The sequence below is a fragment of the Poecilia latipinna genome, unplaced genomic scaffold, assembly GCF_001443285.1.
Source record: "Poecilia latipinna isolate Pla-1442-1.1 unplaced genomic scaffold, P_latipinna-1.0 Scaffold505, whole genome shotgun sequence".
In the NCBI taxonomy this organism is placed as follows: domain Eukaryota; kingdom Metazoa; phylum Chordata; class Actinopteri; order Cyprinodontiformes; family Poeciliidae; genus Poecilia; species Poecilia latipinna.
This window is the reverse complement of record NW_015113121.1, coordinates 257,519-280,562: the sequence shown is the minus strand read 5'-3', so window position 1 is coordinate 280,562 and position 23,044 is coordinate 257,519. Positions and strand designations below refer to the sequence as shown.

The 23,044-nt window shown below is 39.7% G+C and overlaps 1 protein-coding gene across 3 annotated transcripts; it reads left to right on the top strand.

Moving 5' to 3' along the window:
* Window positions 1-1,180: 1,180 nt before the first annotated feature.
* Window positions 1,181-16,117, top strand: septin3 (septin 3). 3 transcript variants are annotated; one of them, XM_015040346.1, is made up of 11 exons: window positions 1,181-1,415; window positions 1,505-3,045; window positions 6,966-7,391; window positions 7,477-7,605; window positions 9,505-9,586; window positions 9,701-9,838; window positions 10,311-10,428; window positions 10,569-10,664; window positions 12,536-12,632; window positions 12,719-12,770; window positions 13,013-16,117. In XM_015040346.1, the coding sequence occupies exons 1-11, from the start codon at window positions 1,210-1,212 to the stop codon at window positions 13,140-13,142; spliced, it is 3,015 nt and encodes a 1,004-aa protein (XP_014895832.1). In that variant the 5' UTR covers window positions 1,181-1,209; the 3' UTR covers window positions 13,143-16,117. The 3 variants fall into 3 exon arrangements, with proteins under 3 accessions (XP_014895832.1, XP_014895834.1, XP_014895833.1); XM_015040348.1 differs by lacking the exons at window positions 1,181-1,415; window positions 1,505-3,045 and adding an exon at window positions 3,303-3,402; XM_015040347.1 differs by lacking the exons at window positions 1,181-1,415; window positions 1,505-3,045 and adding an exon at window positions 4,409-4,606.
* Window positions 16,118-23,044: the final 6,927 nt, after the last annotated feature.

Here is a 23,044-nt window from a genome sequence, read left to right as displayed (position 1 = left end):
ATGACAATTTTACCATCCCATACCAAGTCTTTTACATGTTGCACGTGTTAATGAGCTTTGTGTGTAGCTTTATTGGAATGACAACTAATGTCCTAAATGATCTAGCAGTTTTACCCCTCAGAGTTATTGTGTGACCTTCTGCAGAGGCCAGAAAAGGCCAAAGGTCCAAACATTTGTGCTCAAGCAACTTCCCGCTCATTCTTCTGTAGTTTTGCTTGAGTAGGTTTCTGAACGCAAGTCTGCTTTGGGACCAGACAGGCTGCACACAGGCCACACTCAGATTTCACAGTGCCCAGTGGAGCAAATCAAACGGGACACCAGAGTGGGAGTGGAACAGTGAGGGCTCAGAGGAGAAAAATGGCGAGAATGGCACTTGTGCGCCCACTGCTTCCTACTTCTCTGCTCATTGTCTTGCACTCGCAGGCTTGTTTACTCTCTCAAAGTGACGGCAACAGAGAGACCATCAGACATCAGGTTTGCTTTTTTTTTTACTCTAAGTATCTAAAATTGTTCTGAATCAGAATGCACACTGCCTTAAAATGCCGCATTTGATGAGATTTGCATGTTTCCTACTCCGTAACATTGCAGTTGTAAAAGCTAGTTTCAGTAGATACTAATATGCACTAAGACTTGCTTTAGTCTTAGTGCATATGATGGGAATGTATTAACTAATTTGACATCATTCTTTATTGCAATTAAAAGATAAAGTCTAACATCTAATTTATCCCTTTTTTATCATATTATGAAATTCATTTCTGTTATGGCTCATTAAGCTGATTTTGAATGACAATATTTTGGATCAGTTTGTATTTTCACAATGCTGCTGTTGATGTAGGTAATATTGATTCTGCTCTTATAGGTTGCATAGCGGAAACTGAGAAGAGAAATTGAACGTTTTAATTTGTAAATACATTCAATTTAGAATGTATATTCCTTCAATATTTTTCATGCTTTGTCACCGCATTGAATATTTCGGAAGTCCATGCTTTTCCAAGTATTTTACTGATAAAATTCTGAAAAGTGCCTTAACTCAATGCTTTGTAAAACCAATTTTTGCTGCAAATGCAAGTGTAGCACTTTTAGAGACTTCTCTTTTTTTGCCAAGATATACTTTTCCTTCCATTTCACAATTATGCATACTTTGTGCGAGTCCATAAATAAAATTAGTCTCTCTTTGCAGGTGGTTCCAATCATTTTATATACAACAGAATGAGTGTTTTTCATCGTCATAAACCTCTGATGTCGGGTACATCTTCATCCTGCAGACAAACAAACGAGCTTCCTAAAGTCTGCCAGTCACCTCCTCTTTCTCTGTCTTCTCCTGTGATCAAGAAGAAGGCTATCCTACTCCCATCGTTTGATGAAAAGGGGCTCATCTTTGAAAAGGGCAACACTAAACTCTCAGCTGTTAACAGGTACGCAGATGTGTGGCTTGATGATGTATCACATGTCTATAAATATTATGCTGAATGCCTTTTACATCTGATATTTTCTACTCTCTTAGATGTAGTGATGTGATTTCCTCCAAGACCTCATGTCAGCTCATGCGAGGCAAAGAGAGTCTGAATTCACAGAGAAACTACGGGGAGAGAGCTTCAACACTTCCAAGGACAAAGTCCTCAACACACAACTCTCTGACCGTTTCTGCTAAACCCAACATCTGCGTTTCCCCTGCTCCACAGCCAAATTCCTCTCCCACACTCCGCACTTTGAAACCAAGACCAAGGGATTCTCTTCTTCCCCCCTCCTCGGTGTTGGGGGATTTTCACCCGATACCACAGCAGCCAGACCAAAAGCCAAGAGTGTCGCCAACTCTGACAGTCCCAACACCCAGACGGACCCCATCACCCTCATCGGCTGCCGACAGCCAACAAGAGAGACAGCCATCCCCTGTTGCTCAGGAGAGACATGCTCGATCTATTTCCATATCTAACACGGCAGTGGAGCCGGCCAGCAAGATCAAGCATGACGTCCTTGACCAAGGAGCGTTGCTGGACTTCACTCATCCTGGGAATAGAAGAGTCTGCAGAGAGACCCGACAGACTGACTCTTGCAGGCTTCCGGCGTTATGTCACGATTCCTGCAAAGCTCAAAGTAAAGCTGGATTGAAGAAAACAGAAATTACAGTAACAGAAAAACCAAAGACTCCAAACAGGAATTCAAATATTGCTACCATGTTGACACCAAAACCAATAGCAGAACTGCAAAAGCAATATGAACCAAAGGAAGTGACGAGGCATTTTGATGCTTTTCCATCAGAGCTTGATGCCTCTTCTATCAAGTCAAAGCTTCGAAGTAGGTTAACAGACTACAACCTCAAGAGCAATTACACACACACTTCTGAATGTACCACCTTTGATCAATCATTTCAGAAAACAGATTGCAGTAAAAGGACAAAGCTGGCCAAACCGTCCCTTTCTGCAGATTCTCAGATAAGTCTCAATTCAGACAAAAGTGAAACAAGAAGAAGACAATTTAATTTGGACACTGAAACAAGAGTAAAAGCAGAAGCTTTAAACAGCAAGTCCTCTCAGAATCAAATGTCTGCACCAAACCAGGCCCTGAGGCATTCCACCCAGATGGATGTAAAGACTGCGGTAAGGCGATCTGAGTGTGCATCACAGGATTTCAGCTGCCAGTCAAGCGACTTCGGTCAGATACCACCGATGTCTGGTAGTGCACAGAGATTAAATCAAGTTAAGACACATATAGAGGCACCTCAGAGCCTGGGGATCCTCCAGTCTGCATCTGATGAACCTCTTTATTCCCAGGATGGAACCTTTTCACATCCTGACATCCAGGCTAAACACCCCTGGAATCAGGAGATGACTAAGCAATGTGAAAACCGCAGAGAGATGAACTTCAGTCACACAGTTCTGAATCAATCGGGTGTTTGCAAGATTGTTTACCAGCCTTCTGCAGAGACACAAGCTTGTCAACAAAAACACCAAGCAAAGTACTCTGGCCCAGACAGAGCGTTTATCACAGACGATTCAGAAGACCCCTATTACGTCACCATGTACTACCCAGACTCAGTGTATGTAGGTGAGTGTAAACATGTCCAAAACACTAGAATGACTTTAGCTCAGGTCAGTCTCATGGTGTTTCAGTTGCTGTTTTTATTTCAGATAGGAGTCCACTAATATTGAACCTTTGGGGGTGAGGGGGCACAGGCAGGTGGGGTGGTCGAAGAGGATAGCAGAGGGTTGGAAGACGCTGCTCCTTATCAGCAGACGAACAGACGGGCTGAGTAAAGATGTGACCATGTTAGTTAACAGTTTCTGTCAAAGCAAAGAGAACTGGAAGCAGCGCAGTTTTTCCACACGGGAACATAAACACAGCAGAAACATGCAGAAACAACAGCGGCAGAGTGAAGCAAGGAGAGCAACTGTGAGATAAAGTGTGAGTAGTGGGTGAAAAGAAAAGAGTTTTTACTTCTAAAGGCTTACTGTGGTGTTGATAAACATGAGTTACTGGTGAAGTCTCTGACGATCGATCTCTCCATGAGATTTGCAGTGTCTTCTTGAGGGGTTTTTGGTTAAATAAAGCCAGTCAGACGTCATTCTGTGTGAAATCAGGGTCCTGTTGGACCTGCATGTGCTATGTCATGAAGTGCATCACATTATATTTAAACGACTTTTTGGGGGGAAAAAACAGCTGATAGAGAATGTCCGGTGTAATTTTCTCATCCTCCCTTGAATTTTTGATTTTGTTTCAATGGCTTGGTACTTGCTGGAGGAAGATAATGTTGTGGTGTGAATTTTTACTGTATTTTTAGCTATAAATATGCCAAAGAAAAAATTTAAACCCCCAGCTTGAAGCACAACAGCAGCGAGGGTTATTTGTTGAGCTTTCTCAAAGTAAACTTGCCAATTCTTTTAAAACTTACATTTTAAATAGTTTAAAACCTTTTAATGTATATATGCTTAACCTGACAAATCAATAATATTACTGTCATTCTAAATAAACAAAAGTAAAAATAAAAATCTTGGCTCTCTGCTAAAATTTAAAACATTTATGGGAAGCCCCTGATGGTTTTCAGAGCAGCAGCTTAGTTCACTCATACCTCAGTCCGGCTCTGCCTTTGAGTCTCTGGTATGTGAGGTTATTTCTTTGTTTTTCATTAACTTTATAGTTAAACTGCGAACTTCTCAAAAAGTAGCAAGTGCAGATTTTTTTCTTGATCCTCACCTGTTTCATTTAAACTGCAAATATTCAGGATTATTGTGAATATTTAAAATAGTATTATGATTCCAGATCTTTAGGGTACTTAATCTTTTAATTATGCTACAGTCCAGACCTATAAATAGCGCGCATCAGTGTCAACAGACTGTTCTAAAAAAAAAAAAAAAAAAAAAAGTCCCTTTGAGCCAAAGTTACTGTGCGCATGTGCACTGCATCTCCCCACTCCCTGTCCTCTTGTCGCCTTGGCAACAGACAAAGGGGGGGCTCTCTTTCGGCCAGAGGGAAGAGAGAAAAGGTAGCATCGCTCGTCATATGACCCTTCCTGTTCTCCGCATCTCTGTGTTGAGTTTTTCGGAGCAGGTTTCGGACCCGGTGAGATCAGCCCGGCTTCTCTTTGCGCGGACGGACTGATCGGGGATCGGTGAGTGTGACGCTGCTGAGCAGACCGTGCTAGCAGCGGGCTAACGCAGCCCGCAGGACCGAGTGCAGAGACAATGGGGTCGGCAGGGCTGGGAGGGATGGAACTAACCTCTTGTTTTTATTCAGAACAAATAAAAATGGCAAATCTGCTCATATTTCGTTAAATAAAAACACGTAACATATTCTCTAAGAGCTTATGTATCTTTCTTTTTAAAATAAGAGCTGTGGGTGTGTTAGCATCTTTAGTGTATGTGTCAGCCCTCGTGGACTGTGCTGAAATGTTTCTAACAATACGTATCTGAGATGAGATTATGTGAAGGGAGCATAGCTGCATGATGACCAGTGGTTGGAGTAACTCAAAGTGACAGCCTCCTGCCTTCTGCATCTGTGACTAAAGTGGCCCTGCCATAAGCACATCCAGAGAGCTCAGCTCATCATCAGCATCTCTGGCTCAGCATCAACAGGAAGGTTTCTGCATTTTTCTGCGGCCTGCTGCACCGAAAGGCTCATTTCACAAAGCGTGTTTTACCAAAAAGTTTGATTGATTTGATGTTTCTGATGCAGTAGTGGTTTGCTTTTGTTCCAATAACCCTCCACTGTGTTCTGTTGCAGTGTCCCGAAGCTCTGACATTGACACAGATGTTTTCATACACCTTGCACTTTTTCACATTTTGTCAGTGTTTGGTACAACTTCAAATCTTATTGAGCCCTCCTGAGTCAGTGTCTTGTAGAGCCACCGTTTGCTACTCTGTTAGTGAATATTTCGCCCATTTTTCTTTGTAAAATCGCTGAAGCTAAGTCAGAACAAAAGGATGATCTGAAAGGGTCTTAAGGTTGAATTTTGCAGCAACAAACATGCCAGGTGCGAATGATCTGTTGAGATTTGTTGTTAGGTACGGTGCAGGAGTTGTGTTGCTGTGGGCTTCTCTTCTAAACACCCTGATAATCATCACATCATCAAGTGCTGAAATATCAGGATGTTTTAAAACAACATGTGGTGGCTTTGTAACTGAGTCATCATTGGGTCTTTCAGCAGGACAATGATCCAGAAAACGTCTCAACAGATTAAAAAAATAAAAATAAATGGCCACCGCCATCCCCAAACCAAAATGAGATAGAAAAGCTGGGACATGAAGAGAAGACAGCACCAAGGACTGCAGATGGTCTAGATTTGTGCAAAGCAGAATGGTCTTTATGTCTGCTGCATGCTGGGGAAAATACATAATGGCAACAAAGGGGATTTTTTTATTGTAGGATTTTTACTAATGAAAAAATATACTTTAAGTAGAGGCTGATTTTTTTATTTTATTTATTTTTTTATTCAGTGTGAGGTTGTGTTACTGTTGAAGGTGAGCGATACGAACTTTGAATTTTATTGCAACAATTTATGCTACTATTGTGATTAAAATAAAAATTCTGATTTAAAAAAAACTATTCATAATAATTTCCCTTAATGAAGTAATTTTTATTTTACTTTGTATTCTGTTCTATTTTCCCCTTAACATATCAGTATACAGGCTCACATCTTCTCTTTGCAGCAGTCAATCTCACAAATCCCCTCCTCCAATTGGTTACCACACTTTACATGTTCGCTTGGCTTTAAACCAGAGCTCTGATGGTGGGGCAGTGGTGTGCGGGTTTGTGGCTAAATCCTTTTGATTCTGATGTCTCTGCTCACTGAAATTAAATCTGTTAAACCTATAATAATTAGCAACTTGGAATCAAATGTGGCAGCAACAACACACCAGAGAAATACAGACGGAAAAATAGTTGGAAAAACGTGAAAATAGCAATGAAAGAATGCAGCTCTGGGAGTTTCATCCTGCTGCGTTAACCTATAAAGGTAAATGAAAAACTCCAGTTTTAAGACCTGGTTTCTGTTTTCCCCTTTTTTAGGGAATAAAACATTTGTAAAGGCAGAACTGTTGAGTTTGGTCCATTTCAGACAATCGAAACGACTCCACTTTTGTCTGTCCCTCTATGACATAACCTCTTGCTTGTACTTTTGCCTTCTTCTGGTACCATGTTTCATGTTGTTAGAAAACTGAAGTCAGATTTTTTTCCTTTGCCCTCTGTTCTGAAAAAACAATGTTTTCAGGGTCTCACTAAGAGGTAGGAGCTGTGCTTGCAAATGCATCTTGATGAGATTTACATCTAGACTTTGAGTAGGCCACCCCAAAACCAGTTTTTTATGCTTAGACATTCAAAAACAGACTGGCATGTCAGCTTGAAGCCAATGGCAGCTGCAGCAGCCAATTTCTTCAAAATAGAGCAAGTAAAAGGACAAGAAGCTTTAGCTGCTCCACTGGCCTACTTCTCCGTCATATTTGTTTTATTTCTGTCTTTCTCCATCTCTCTAGACATGTCAGACATAGTTCCACCAGAGGTTAGACCCAAGCCTGCTGTCCCTGCCAAGCCCCCAATTGTGGGCGCTCCTTCCCCTTCTAGTCCCTTCCCACCCCAGGGCCCAGGTGTGGGAGCCGGTGGCATCGTTACGCCCCCTCAAAGCGCTATTCCAGTTCCCATTGGAAGTCACGGCCCCAGCCACCCTGTCGGTAACAGCGTGGGTCACAGTGTGGGCCACAATGTGGGCCACAGCGGCGGTCATGCTGGGGGTCATGTTGGGGGTCATGCTCCAGCTCACAGTGCGGGTCATGGTCATGGAGGATCCCACAGCTCCGGAGGGGGCTCCACCCTGCTTGGCTACATTGGTATTGACACCATCATTGAGCAGATGAGAAAGAAGACCATGAAGACTGGCTTTGACTTCAACATCATGGTTGTTGGTACGTCACAGTAGATCATGTTTCTCTTAGCTGACCCCCCGGTTTAAGTTTCTGTATTGTCTGACTTCCATTAACTCCCTCTCAGGTCCCAGCGGCCTTGGAAAGTCGACTCTGGTGAACACCTTATTCAAGTCCCAGGTGAGCAGGAAGAGTGCAGGATGGTCACGTGACGAAAAGATCCCCAAAACTGTAGAGATCAAGTCAGTGTCTCACGGTAAGTAAAGCGAGAAAGATCCTTATTTACATTCAGATTAAAAGAACATAATTCAGCTCTGGGGCGTAAAGGATGTGGGCTTCCTGAACTTCTTCAATGTTCGTCAAACTAACCAGGGTATTTTCCCACAAGTTAAATGTTTCTTTCCAGAGCTTACAGAATACTTTGAACTTATGCATTACTCTACCAAAATTTACCAGGATTCTTCCCATGAACTTAGTTTACATACCTGTGACAATGGGTGAATGACAGAACGTAGTGTAAAGCGCTTTGGGGTCCTATGGACTTGATAAAGTGCTATACAAGTACAAGCCATTAATTAGACTATAAAATAACCTGTTTATTTTATAGTCTATAGTCATATCTGCTGTGATCTAGAAGGAAGTGAACATACTGCTGATAATTTGGTGGCTGTCAAAAGAGATCATGTGGAATATTAGTATAAAATCTAAAAGTTTTGCTCTGTCTCTGTGACAGAGAAGTTATTTTCTTGGACTGTACATTTATTTTAATTTCCTGTGACAAGCTAACTACATATATTAAGTCAGCTAAATGTGAATGTTGTCCAGGTAATTAACTGTAGAGATCTGACTGATATCCATCCAGTTGGTGAGATGAGTTCTAACAATGATGCTTTTGTGCAAAAAAAGAAAAGAAAAAGGTTTGACTTTGATTTCCAGCTCCTAATTAAACCTCAATTTCTCAAGAGCTTTAAATAAAAAGCTTTTACTTTTGGTAGTTTTAACCAACTATTACACCTTCTGTTTATCTTTTAGCAGGATTATCTCTGTTACACCAAACTGTGATTTGATTGTGAATGTGTTCCACAAATTTAGCCAATGATATATATATATATATATATACAGTCCAATGTTGGTCAGTATATCTTTTTTTAGATAAATTATATATTAATCAAATTGAACATTTGTTTAGTGGCACCATTACACAAAACATAAAATCAACATTGCAAGTTTACTAGACCCTTTGCTCTCACTTCCCTCAAATCTTGGGGCCTTAATTTTGCCTCTTACAGCTTCTGAACAAACCTGTGAGCCCCATGTTAGTTTTAAGCAGCAGCAAGTAAACACTTGAAAAGAAATTATGTAAAAGCAAATCAAACCTGTTGGAATTTCTCCCGGCTAATTAGGCTAATGAGTAGTCACTCGGTAACCTTACAGGATATAAAAAGAAGCAACCCACAGAGGCTAGATTTCTCAGGAATAGACAGAGAGAGTTCATTACTGTGAGAAATGGTTCAATATTTTGTCTGTTTTTATATACATTACACCTATGGACTTGTTTGTTTATTCGCTGAGGATCACTTTGCTATCAGAAACCCCAATTTCAGCTCAGTGTTTGGACAGATGGCCTCACAGTTATGCCAGGCAAAATTTGATACGCTGCAGAAATAATACATGAATAATCACTGACTGCATGCTGCCCAGTCCGTGAAGGAGTGAAGAGACCCCCGATCCTATCACTAACCAAACATGTCTTTGGGCTGCGGGGACATATGAATAACTGCGTTAGTTACTAATTTACCTGCAAAATGTTGTCCTCTGTTTAGCACTATCAGCTTGAAGTCATCAAACTGCACCACTTGTGGTTGATTTGAGTCATGTTTTTATGAAGCTCAAACTAAACTCACCCACAATCCAAGGTGTAAGTGAGTCAGCTTCCACTTTTTTAACCTAATTTGTATATTTTCTTTTACAACAGATACACTGATTAGAGATTTGAGCCTGATTTACAGTCTCAATCTGTTTCTACTTGGGGGGAGAAAAAGTAGGGGGAAAAAAACATAACCCCTAACCCTAACCCCTAATTTTTGGCATTAGGACCACACCAGGTTGTATATCTGCTTCAAAACCATTTTTGTCATTGTGTTTGTTGTTGCAGTGATTGAAGAGGGCGGAGTCAAGATGAAGCTGACGGTTGTTGACACTCCCGGCTTCGGAGACCAAATCAACAATGACAACTGGTAGGTTTTCCGGCTGACCCACCTAGTTATTGTCCTGTCTTATAGTTCTGTCTTTGTAAAACTGAACGTCTGGGGTCCGGAGCGCTGCAGCGTCATGCTTTTTGTGTCCCGCAGCTGGGAGCCCATTTCTAAGTACATCAATGAGCAGTTTGAGAAGTTCTTGAAAGAAGAGGTGAACATCACCAGAAAGAAGCGAATCCCCGACACCAGAGTGCACTGCTGCCTCTACTTCATTCCCCCAACTGGACACTCGTAAGTAAAATTTATGTTTTAACACAAAAATCCTTTGTGTAGACCGGAAACTGCCTCGATATGATGCTCTTGTCTTTCCTTTGAGCACCTCGCAATTAGCTGCTGCTGACAGCTGTGAAATTACTCCTTAATGCATAAATTCAGTCTTTTGTATGTCTCTGCCAGTTTGTCTCATCGTTCTCAGTCAGAATAATTTAGATCAACTGGAAGTTTTTTTTTTTTAAACATTCAGATAAGAGTTGAACATTTAACCTTTGTCCAGTGAATCTTCAAAAACTTTCACACTCTTGAGTAATTCCTAAACAGAGGAAAGCTAATGAGATGTGTGACATGTTACAGATATTTCTGTGTTCCGTGTTAGCTCTTCCGATCTCTTTCTTTTCTCTTTTTTTTTTTTTTTGGCGGGATGAGCTGTCCTGAAACCCTTTGTCGCGTAAACGCGGCTTTTATTCTCTCTCAACATCTGCCCCAGTCTTCGACAACTGGATGTGGAGTTCATGAAGCGCCTGAGTCACTCAGTGAACATCATTCCAGTGATCGCAAAGTCTGACACAATGACTGTCGAGGAGCGACAAGAGTTCAAACAGCGTGTGAGTGTGATCGTTACAGCTGCCGCAACATCTGTTCGACAGGAAAGAGAACTCGTTTGGTCGCAGATGTTTTCATCTGTGAGCAACTCTGATCCCACGGCTTCTCCTAATTGTTCAAATTGTCTTCGCTGGTGCTGCAGGTTAGGAAGGAGCTGGAAATGAACGGGATTGAGTTTTACCCGCAGAAAGAGTTTGATGATGACATAGAGGACAAGAGTGACAACGACAAGATCAGGGTACGTGTTCGCGATTTCTTTCTTTCTGTCTTTTCCATCTGATCCCAGTGACTACAGATGCACCGACCACCAGGCTAATTTGTGATTCTCTTTGTTTTGAATTGACATGCTTATATCTACTTTAGCCAGTTCTGATTTACTTTAGTGCTGCAGCTATTTTAGTAATTGATTATTCTATTGATTAATCAAATTAAAAGAAAAAGGCACCTTTGCAGAGTTTTTTTTAACCACTTAAGCCTTTGTTACACAGTATCAGAAATACATTAAAATATGCAAATTCAATTTCTACTTTAAATAACAAGTGATTTTGTTCACTTTACTGCTTAAAATAACAACATTCCAATTAGTATATACTTTATCATTTTGAGCATGATATGTTAACTGAAACAAAAAAATCTGTATTTTCTCTTCTTTTTTATGCACTTCTTGTTACTGGGCACTATTTTATTTTTATATTTGTATTTGTATCATGTTCGAATAAATTTCATTTCATTTCATAACAGAGGATGCATCTGCAGCTAAAAAAAACACTACTAACATCAACATGTGAAAAGCTCAACGCCTTCAGCTTTACTTCCATCAGTGGCGTTTATAGCTAATATATTAATTAATAATGTGAAAGAAAAGGGTTCTTAAGAGGAGGTTGTTGTTTTTTTAAACCAAGTGAAGCTAAAACTATGTCACTTAAGGAGTTCTGCATAGAACATATTTACAAACATTTTTTTATCTTAAGTGCAATATCTTATTATAAGACCTATTCTAGAAAAGATATAAAAAGTATTAAAAGTTAGTATTAAAAATAAAGCAGTGAAAGGAGGAACTGTTGAGGTGGACAACTTGTCACATGCGAGTGAGGAGCGAGATCTGAATATTATCTGGATTCTGTTTTATGAGACCAGAATCAGAGTGACGCCTTACTGTTGGAGCAGGAAGTTAACATGCCTCTTATCTCCCAGACACACACTCTGACCTGGATTCTGTGGGTCAAGCACACACAATTAGAGAAACAGACACAAGTATAAGGAATCTCAATGAGCATGTCTCAGACAAGTGGCCCCTTGTGTGTCAGTAACTATCTTAATTGATCATATAATGCGTCAGTGGCTATCTAACGGGGCAGAGACAACTGACCAATTGTTGTAATTTTTACACGATATAGTGTAAAAAAAAAATGTTGAAGTGATTGCCTTTTTTCTGGCTTGAGCTGTGTGTGAGGAAGACGAAGGTCTTTGTGCAATGAACAAATCTAATCCTTAGTGCATAAAGCACCTTGGCATCTTCCTGCATTAAACAAATGCTCACAGTAAAACGTATTTATATGGGGAACATGCAAAGCCACAGTGTGAAAGGGAAAGTAGTTTTAAAGCCGGATTTTTATAATATTTAAAAGAAAGGCAAGATGATAGGAGTGGACATGTAAGGCTTACTTTAGTATCTTATATGAGTAATTTGTACAGTTGGCTTTAGTGGCTTTGAACAGCAGTTTCTGTGTCTGTTTCCTGAAGATCCTCACTTTAAATATGACCGCCAACATTTCCAAATCCGCCACATTCCCTGACAGACACAAGATGAAAACTCAAAAAGTATTGAAGCTTCTTGTGATATTTATATTTTATTTTATTTATATTTTAAACACCTCTGACAGTGAAAACAGATAACTTTCACACTGAAGAGTGTTGTTATTGCCAGTACCAGGCCTTCACTGAACATGAGTGGATTTTTCAGTTTCTAAGTCCAAGTCAAGCTGCAAATTTCATGATTTTGTTCACAGTTTCTCCCGCTTTTTGTTGGAGTTTGAGGCAGAGGAATATCTTTGCTCACTTGTTCCGACTTGTGAACCTTAGTCAGTGTGAAAATCTGTCTGCCTATAGGAAATGATGCCCTTTGCTGTGGTGGGAAGTGACAAAGAATACCAAGTGAATGGGAAGCGAGTCCTGGGGAGGAAGACGCCGTGGGGAATCATAGAAGGTGGGCGTGGTTGGTGGCGTTTTGGTGTTTCTGCCACAGAAACAATGAGGATGTTCGTTTGAATCCGTTTCTTCTTTTTGTCTCAGTTGAAAATCCAAACCATTGTGAGTTTGCTCAGCTGAGAGATTTCCTGATCAGGTATGTAGGTTCAAATCCTGACCCTGGGTCTTTCTGCATGGAGTTCTTTTATCTCCCTGTGCATGTGTGGGTCCTCTCTGGGCACTCCAGTTTTCTCTTACGGTCCAAAAATTGTTAGGTGAACTGCTCACTTTAAATCATCCTTAAATTGTCTAAGTATTTGTTGGAGTGTTTGTTTATTTCCGCGGTATTGAAACTGACTACAGAGCTGTCTTCTGAGTTTTTCCTCGTCGTTTCTCCAGGTCCCACCTCCAGGATTTGAAGGAGGTCACTCACAACATTCACTACGAGACGTACCGTGCCAAGAGACTGAACGACAACGGAGGTCTGCACCCCATCACTTCAAATGACACCCAGGAAAGCAACCTGTAGGCAGGCGGTGAAAGAATCGATCAGGATGAAAACAGTGCAATGAAGCTCACATAGAAATCTATAAGAAAATTTATGATTTTCACCCCCAGCTTTGCTGCATGAGTGAAATAACTGTTAGTCTGTAAAACTTGGTGTCAACCTGTTTGCCTCCCTCTCCATGTTAAACCCATCCAACATATGCGCATCTTTTCCCCCAAGGGACACCATCTGATGAGGGTTTTAATGGAAAATCGGTGATATGCCTCAGCCAAGATAAAACGTGATTACATTACATCTTCGACTTGTGCAAATGCAGCTGGCTTTAGGAGACGCTTGCTGCCGCTCTCCCCTCTCTTCCACGGGGTATTTGCAGATGTCTGTTTACAAATGAATTGCAATAACTCCTAAAGAGAGTCAGCAGTTCACATTCTGTCAACATGTAATAACAAGCATATCAAGCTGAGCTCAGACTACAACTCTGAAGCCTTTTTTTCCTGAATAGTTAGACGCAGCATTTTACACAAACTAATGTGATCTCCAGCCAAATTTATTTTCTCCAGCACATTCACGATCCGTGTCACCTGACCTCTGCTTTGCGTCCATTCCTCGTTTAAGTTTTCACACAGCAACGTGAGGGATTACGGCTGAAATTGGCTCATTTTTGAGGAGGTTTGTAGTTTATGTTTTTTTGTCACTTTTCTTTAATGTTGTGTTCAATGACAGCAACAAAAATGTTGAATTTTGTGTAGAGAGCAATTTATAAGACAATAATGAGTCCGATTTTCAAGTCTGGGTGTAAAACACTATACTGTCAATGCTTTCTGACTTTAAATGTAATATGTGAGTTCTGATTATAATGTAACGTTACGTAGTACAACAGAGGCATGAGGATATGAAGTCAAACTGTGGCTGTCATGCGGATAGGAAGCAGAGATGCAGCAGTTCATCAGCCATAGATCCGAAGTGGATAATTTTCCACATTGATCGTCATTGATCAGCTAAGAACTCCCACCATACATAATGAAATTTGATGCTCTTTAATCAGACTTTGATGGTCATGATCTTGCAGGTTCTTTTTTGATTGATTCAAAATTGCTTCAAAACATCTGACCGGGTGAAAATCTGAATCTGCAGGTCAAATCCAAAATAGTTCAGAATTGGTAATGGTTTGAAAAGGCCTGATCAATGCATCTCAGCTAAGATGACATTTTGTCTGCTTCAAAAAGGACTATTTCTACCTGGAAACTTGCACTGAAATAGATTTTTTTTTTTTGAATGGGTGACCAAAACTCACCATACTATTGTGTGTGTGTGTTTTTTTTTTTTTTTTTTTTATTTCTTGGCTGCAAAGACCGAAATATACGCCGTCGAGCATTAGAAGTTGAAATAATAAGATTTTTTTTTGTTTGTTTTATGGTTTAATTACGTAAAACCAGTAACGGTGAGACATAGTGCCATTTTAAATGAACTTTTTTTTTAATCTGTTTTCATAACTGGTCTCACTTGTTAAAAACTTAGAAAGTGCCACATTAAGAAGTGTACAATTAACTAATAGAGATTCTAGTATTGTATCTGAATTTCTGTGCAGCGGGGAGTAACAAGCCAGCTCTGCTAAAGATTAAAATTCTCTGCAGCTGCTGCTTGAATACACAAAGGATCCCTGTGGCTTTGTTGTCAGAAGGTCCTAACAAACCTAACAAGCTGTGCTGTCTTCTTCAATTACCAACTCCAGTAAAGAAAAGTTTCTGTAATATTCCCTCACCCGGCTCAATTCGGCCTTTTTTTTTAAACTGGAGACAGCAGCGGTTTTATCTACTTTATATTACAGTAGATGAGGACTTAGGTTTAAATGGGAATGATGCAGCTGAACACTTGCATGGGCTTAGTGTGCTCCTGCAACGACACCTTGAGTATGTTTAACTAGATGATCATAGATTCAGATGGATTTTTAGTAATTGTGAATATTTTTACACTTAAACAGATGACAGGCTTTTAGATTAATTGCGGTATATATTCAAATATAGGACATAGCATTTGAAAGACACTAATCTCTGCACTAAGGTTTTCTTTTAATCACATGCTCTGACTTTACAAAAAAAAAAAAAAAAAAATTCCAGTTTTGTCACCAGTGTGTTATCTTTGCATGGCAGAAATCTGAGCAAGATTTTTTTTAAGATAACTGCAAAATAAACTGGTATGTGGTCTGTTTACTAAGAGCGTGAGAACAGAGCTAAAATACGTGTACTGCCAATTTCAAATTAAATTCTACATGCTCACCACTTGGTGGCAGCACTACGCAACATTAAGACAGGATCAAAAAAGACCTCAGCAGCTCTGACATTTTTTTTTCTTTTTCCTGAAAAGGTTTACAGAGTTTGCCAACATATCTCGTCGTAACAGGTTTATGAAAAACTTTAATGTTAAATACTCAAATTATGTGCACTGAATTAAGCGAGCTGTAAACATGTTTACCGGGTTTTCTTCAGGACTTAAGCATTTATAAATGTTCCGCCATGTACAGTTTGCTGTGGAGAGCAAATATGCCAAAACAAAATGATGTAATCCTTCAGTAAATCATTCATCATTAATATAAACAGCCACTCGTGTGGGTGTGACGTTGGGCAAAATGGTCATAGTTGTGATTTTTAGTGCAATCCAAGGTCTAAAAGCAGAGATGTGTGGTATCGTGTTTGTTTGTGCATGCTTGTGTCTGTACAGCCAGTCAGTTCTCACGTCACTATCATTAACTGAATATTTCTGGATGTGTGGTTTGTGCATTGAACTGGTGTGTCACGGGGTTGCCCTCTGAACTCCTGTTACTCCTTTCAGTCAGTATAACTTCAACATGATCACTTCATTATTGACAACTTTTTGTAATGTTGACATGACACATTTATAGCATCATTTCCAGTGTTATTTGGCAGTATTTATACATTGGTGTCTTATCATTGTAATTTATTCTTTTATTTAATAAATGCACTTCCTCATGTTTTTAATTTTTGTCTCCTAATTTGTTGATTTATCTTGAATATGTTTGTATTTGACCTCCAGAGTGAGAAACATCATCAAACTCAAGTTGGGACGTTATTCCATTGAATGCCAAATTGCATACAGAATAATTAAACTGCATTGATGTTCAGACTCAGTCAGTAAATTAGAATATTAAAGAGCCAGCTTATTTGAGAAATTTTAAACACATTGAAATCCATTATATAGAATAATTAGATAGATTTGAAAGGCTTTATTTCTGTTTTGATGATTTTCTGCTTACAGATAATGAAAACATGACATAAGAATATTACATCACACCATTAAGAAAATCCTTCATATCAGATTCACAGCCATTTTTGGAGTGGAAGCGCCTCAATATAAAGTGGAGTTTCTTTTCTGTCAGATCTCAGAGAGTTAAACATCCTTTGATTCTTTGATATCTTGAAAAGTTTCAGATCATGTTCAGGTGAAACGTCAAGCTGAATCTGGAGCAGTTAAGAAGTTTATTCCTTGAAAGTAGAAACACCAGGGCATTAACCAAGGTTATTTAGAGAAAACCTACTCTAGACTGAAACAAGTGTCTTTTATTTTAAGCAAACTCCTGAAGGCTTTGGTAATCGTCTCGAAACAGAGAACCAATAATGTTGTATTTCCTTGTAACTGAGGTCATCCCTTTCACGTGTAACTCAATGAATCATTCCCGATGTTTGACGTTGCAAACATAGACTCCTTCAGTACAAGGTCTTGTCATCATAACATCAGAGACCGATCCTCCTTTGGGGCCTTTTATCTGCTCAGCCTGACTGCACCACAGCAGTTCATTCAGAGGTCAAGATCAGTTTGTTTCAAGTTCATGTTCCATGACAGTGTTGAGTCATTACATGGCTGTGAAAAGCATTTTCTCCCTCACAGATTTCTTCTGGTTTTGCTTTTTTGTCACAGTTAATTGTTTCAGACCATCAAACACTTTTTGATATCAAACAGAGATAGCCTAAGTAAATACAAAATGTAGAATTAAAATCAGAAATTTGTGCTTTCGAGTTGGAAGAAGCTATCCAAAACAATCTCTGTTAAATCAGAAATTACCATACCCACATTTTTGGAAGGTTGAGATTCATTTTACAGCTAACTCCCAGGCTTGACCACTGTCATACAGTAATCCTTATGATTACTGTTATACAGAAATGATTACTGTAATTACTGTAATACTGTAAAATCAAGGATTCTCTTAAGGGAGCAAGATTATGTATTTTCCTGACCATTTCACTGCCATTTTATAGCACAATCAAGTAACTACGTTTCCGTCAGTTGTTATAAAAATACCGTAAATATCAAACCTTTCAAAAGAATTTTGACTTTGCAATTTGATGCCTTGAAACTGGGCCTCTGTTTCTTTAAGAAGCTCTTTAAAGACTCCACATTCTACATTCAGCAATTCATTACAACAACATTTCTCTGTTAAGACATTTACAAACATTCTTTTAATTTTCTTTCAGTGTCGGACTGAGTGATAGTTCATATAATAATAATTTCTGCAGATGCACAGTTCCGCCAGGAGTTTGCCAATTGTTTCTGCTGCTAGTCTGGATCGTAACACAGCCTCTTTAAATAGAACCTTACTGAGAAGATGAAGGAGGCTAAAAAGATGACAAAAAGAATCACATAATGCCCTGATCCACAGAATTTCAAGAACAGATGACAAACGAGTTCTTTGTCATCCATCAGTATAAAAAGAGTCACAAAGTGGCTTTAAGACTCCAGCAAACCACAGTGAGAACTTTCATCTTCAAATGGACATAATGTGGAACAGTGGTCAATCTTCCTAAGAGTGGCAACAAAATCTACCCCAGAAGTGCATCACATACTCATGCAGGAGGTTACCATAAAACTGAAAACAACATGTAAAACACAACAGAACATTAACCCTTTGGTGAACCAGCTAATTTGAAGGGTTTAGGACCAACAAGACATTGAAGAGGTGCTCTGCATTATTGGCTGAATTCTGGCAGTGCTGGTGTGAAAAAAAGGTGTGAACTTGCTTTGGTGCCAGTGCATGGACTGATACAGTGCAGTCAAGTGGAGAGACTTAAATTAAGGTTTACCAAGAAATGTCTTCATGGGCACGTACGGCCCCCTGCTGTTCAAAGTAAGTTCAACAGCCAGATGCAGTCAGTAGGACACTCAGGAGACTATGCTACAATAGTGCAGCCATCAAAAACAATAAAGACAATCAAAAAGACAGTGAACAAGTTTAACTTAATGGCACCGTGTTTGACTGGATCATGTTTCTGAAATACTGTGTTTTACTCAAAATATAAATACATGCATTATATCCTTGGTCCAAGCCTTCCAAAGTCTTGAGGATCACCTGGGTGCTTTTTGAGACATGAGCTTAGAAGTAGCGTTTTCCATAGAGCTGTGCAATGAATACAGTTTCCCTCCAGTGTCTTCCTTAGTTGCATTAAAAACTATGTTTGAGAGATCTAGGAGGGTTTTCCTTCCTGCCAACCTGTATTTTAACTCCAGCTGCCCGAGGAGTCCCATTGGGCGAATAACCTGCAGTTTTGCACACACACCACAGTTATCATCAGTCTGCTTGTTGTCTGCTTAGCCTTAACTCTTTCCTTCAGAAAATATCTAAAATCCATCTGCAATTGACAGACCTTCAACACTCATTAAATGTACACTCAAGTATTTGCACTTCTGGATTTCTTTGGTTCCTTGTCTGATCCTCCTATTTACTGCAAGTCTCCTGTTGTATCTCTGTTCTCGTTTGATTGTCTTTAGCTTTTAGCTTTTTTTTCTTTTTGCCTTCTTGTGTTTGGAGCTTTGTTTGCTATGTTGGTTACTAAAGCTTTTCTGCTCGCTTTCTGTCTTCTTTGGGTCATTCACAATTTAAAAAACGATGGAATTGCATTTAGAGTTTATAGCTGTTCTGGTAGACAGAAATTTTCTTTGTTTAGGCCCTGCCCTGAGTAGCGGTTCGTTTGAACCTGAGGAGAACTCCTCCCTAACTCATCACCCTGAAATTGCCGTCTGCAGACAACTTTGACGCACCTGATTTAAGCTGATGAGTAATTGGCAGTGGTTCCTCTGCAGAACAAGATTACAAGCTGTTGAGGTAATTCCTTTCTTTGAGAGTCTTTGGAGAAGGGAAATGTCTAAAATATGCAGTGTGTGCTCCAGAGAGCAAGAATAGGAAACACTACATAAATCGTTGAAATGTCCATTTTGATCAGATAAGTGAATAGGTCACCTCATACTTTGAAACAGTAACTTTATATTGTTACTCGGCGCTTTGGGTTGTGGGGTTAGTTTTGTACAGTCACACAGCACATTGAAATTGACTTGTTTTTAGAATCATTTTATTCTGTAGCAATGCGTGATTTAGCTTTTTCGTTTTTGATCAGTCAGTATTTTATCAGGCAGCAGTCAGAATAGCATGAGTTTAGAAGCAGGAGGTTTCCTGACAGACAAGCTAAGCTAAAAGCTATTCAAATGCCATTATACCCAGTTTTTTACCACCATAAAGAACTTTAAACGTCAATTCTGGCCAATTCAAGTGAATGCACAGTTGATCTTGGGATTATTTTAAATATTTGCTTTCATGTTAGTAGAACAGTAACCATGAATCACCTATTTTGCTATATTATATGGTATGGAGGTAGCTGAAGCGACTGTGGATCAGAGGGAAGAGTAATAATCTAGCAGTCTGAAAGTTGGGGAGTGAATTCCAACTTTCTCCTAACAAATGTTGATTTGTCCCTGGCAAAGGTATTTAACCCCAAGTTGCCTACTTGTTTGCGTATTAGTTGCACGCAGTGGTGTAGCAAGGTTTTCAAAGTTGTGGGATATGTGAATTGACTGGGAAGGGATTGTCTCTAAAAGTTACAATCCATTTAAAGTCATATTCAGTCATATTGCTTCTGATAGTTGATCGTCTGCTTCAAATGATGAAAAACTGTTACTTTAGTGCCCAAAAAAAGACTGACGATCTAGCTTGACCTTTGATGGAATGCAGGCATGCACAGCTCTGTATTTCTTGCCTGTCTTCTCAAAATGTCTGCTGGACAAAAGCCCTATTGTTCCTTGAAGCTCCCTCCAACAAACCTGTTCCTTATTCAGTGATACAGAGAATAAAACACTACACACTAGCAGGCTATTTAAAACTGGTGGAGTCCAGGGGCTAAGTCAACAGTGATAGTCCTGTCCTAGTCCCATGCAAGTGAAATTAAACCAGCGTTCAGTTACCAGATTTCTTGCAGACTGTTGTCAAAACGGTGAAACTTTGATGATGAATGCGGACCACGACTGATGGTTCTGGTTCTACTTTCGTGGTACTTTTCCTTTAACTTTCCTTTTCCTGGCTGAGTTCTGTTTGGACCAATTGATGTAAGAGTTCTTACTTTAGCACATCTTGATCTTGACAAGAAAAAAAAATTAAACTTTCGCTTACACTGCTTGCAGAAGCACTATTGGTTCAATAAGCAGTTAGACAAATTATGATCAAGTATCTGTAGGGATTTTTATTACAGTTGTAAGACATAGTCACCTGTGTGGTAGACGGTTAATGGACTGACTTCCTACTGTCCTTTCAGCTGCTGACTGGTGAAGAGTTGCACCAATTCCTCCAATATCATTTACAGGATTAAACGGTTATGGAAATTCTGCTCATGTTTCTTCAGAGCAGAAGTAATATTAGCATTCCCTTTCGGTTGATTCACTCGGTACAACACGTAGGATATGGGATATCGTCCCCTCTCGTAGTCTAGTTGACGATACCTTTAATCACGTTTTTAGGCAAATGACTGTGATGACGGGTGCCAGGCTATAGATCAGTGGTTCTTAGGCAAATGACTGTGATGACGGGTGCCAGGCTATAGATCAGTGGTTCTTAACCTTGTTTGAGGTACCGAACCCCCCAGTTTCATATGCGCATTCACTGAACCCTTCTTATTCCCCCTCACCTCACCCACGCCGACACACAAAATACTTTGCGGTATTCTGATTTAGTATTCTGATTTGCGTTACCACCCCCACGCCACTAGAGGCAGTACCAACCCCGAAAAGATGCGACTAAGGAGCAGATTTAGAAGTACACCGAAAGCTACAGAATTTGGTAAAAACGGTGAGTTTTGCTGAAGTAATTAAAGACATAAGTTCAAATCCATGCTGAGAGTGGAACTCCTTCAATCAGTGCTCCTCCGCAGCTCTGATTGGCTCAGCAATGTAACGTGATCCTCTGCAGCAGCGCTGATTGGCTCAGCAATGTAAGATGATCCTCTGCAGCAAGTGATGGCAAAGCGGGGAGAGTCATCACGACTTTACACAAGTGTGTCTTTACCTCCGCGGTAGAGGCTCCACCGAACCCCAGAGACCGACTCATCGAACCCCAGGGGTTCGATCGAACCCAGGTTAAGAACCACTGCTATAGATGAAGGTGATGGTAAGGAGTGCTTCTGACCTCAAAGACTTGAAGTTCATCACCAAAGACAAATTATCAAACTGCCAGTGAAAAAGTTGGTCAGGAAATACAATGAGGGTTTCATTGCTGCAATGCCTGTATATATTTTTTCCACTAATTACTGAGAAGAACATAACAATTTTCAATAACATTGTTAATTTGAATACAAATAGAATAATTCAGAGTGGATATTCCTTTGTCACTTTATTATATTTTCTGAGATGCCTCTTTTCCAGTCATAAAAAAACTTCTTAGTTGGATGAAAAATTTTAAATCTAAATTTGCTAGGAGTGTGAATAATTTTGGGCTTAATTGTATATCAGTTCTCAATATTCAAATTTCTCTATTTTTATTTGCACATCTTTGAAAATGCTATGCTTCTTAAAGACTCAGACAAACCTTGTCTGCAATTACCTTCACTTGTCAAATGGTGGCACTGTAAGTCATTTTAGGTTAAATTGACCTGTTCTTTTTAAACAAAACTGAAAAAAGCTAATCTACCCCCTTTTTTCCCCCCACTGTATCTTCACAAGGTGGTGGGAAGCTGGTACTTCTCTTCAGTGATCAGAGGGTGAAACTGAGGGTACGCAGGACTCCAGTTTATAAGTAGAGCTAGCACGTCAATCATGTATGCATACATTTACTCCTAAAAGGAAATTGTAGCGCTGAAATAACCCAGCATACCAGTTTATGAGGAAACAAGAGAAAACATAAAACCTCCACACAGAGAGGCCCCAAGGGGGATTCAAATCCAGGACCTTCATGCTGTATGGCAATAGTGCTAACACCTGTGCCAGTATGCAACCAAATCAACAAGAAACAAACATTCCTGTAGGTGGAAATGTGCAACCTATGCAGTTTTTATTCAGTTTTTCACTTTCTGGACCAGTTTGTGTTCAAGGTTGGGGGATGGAAAGGTGGTTGTTGGCGTATGCTCCTACAATAGAGACAAGGTATGGTTAACTGGTATGCGTCTGTATCAGATTATCCCAATATGAAACCATGCATGATTCTGCGCGGCAGGAGAAAGCTGTCTGCTAGACAGTTTGAACAGAACTTCCTTCTAACAAATGACTATGCCTCCTTTGTAGATATTGGATGTAACGTTGTAAAATGGAGGCCATGGGTCTTCTTGGATGTGCTATGCAAAAATAAATGAACAGATGTGTTTTCGTAAGTTTCAGGTTCTTCAATGTAATGCTAGACAAGGTAAACAATTATGTGGTGTAATTGCCCGTTATTCATTAGTAACTGGCACATTAAAAAAAAAAAAAACATGAAAGGGACTGCAGTATTTTAGGCAGACTTTCATTACTTGCAAACCTGTGAAACAAAAACTTTGGGAAAAGGCTTTCCAAGAAGTAATGAGCAGAATAACAAGTTCATCTGGATATTTGTGGTCTATAAAGACGGCTTTCATCTCAAGTTATTGTCTTTGTGTTATGCCACAGTAATACATTTACAAAAT

Coding starts and splice junctions, on each gene's coding strand:
- septin3 (XM_015040346.1), top strand. CDS start 1,210: ATGAGTGTTTTTCATCGTCATAAACCTCTGATGTCGGGTACATCTTCA. Junction 3,046..6,965: donor CCCAGACTCAGTGTATGTAG/GTGAGTGTAAAC, acceptor CCATCTCTCTAG/ACATGTCAGACATAGTTCCA. Junction 9,839..10,310: donor ATTCCCCCAACTGGACACTC/GTAAGTAAAATT, acceptor CATCTGCCCCAG/TCTTCGACAACTGGATGTGG.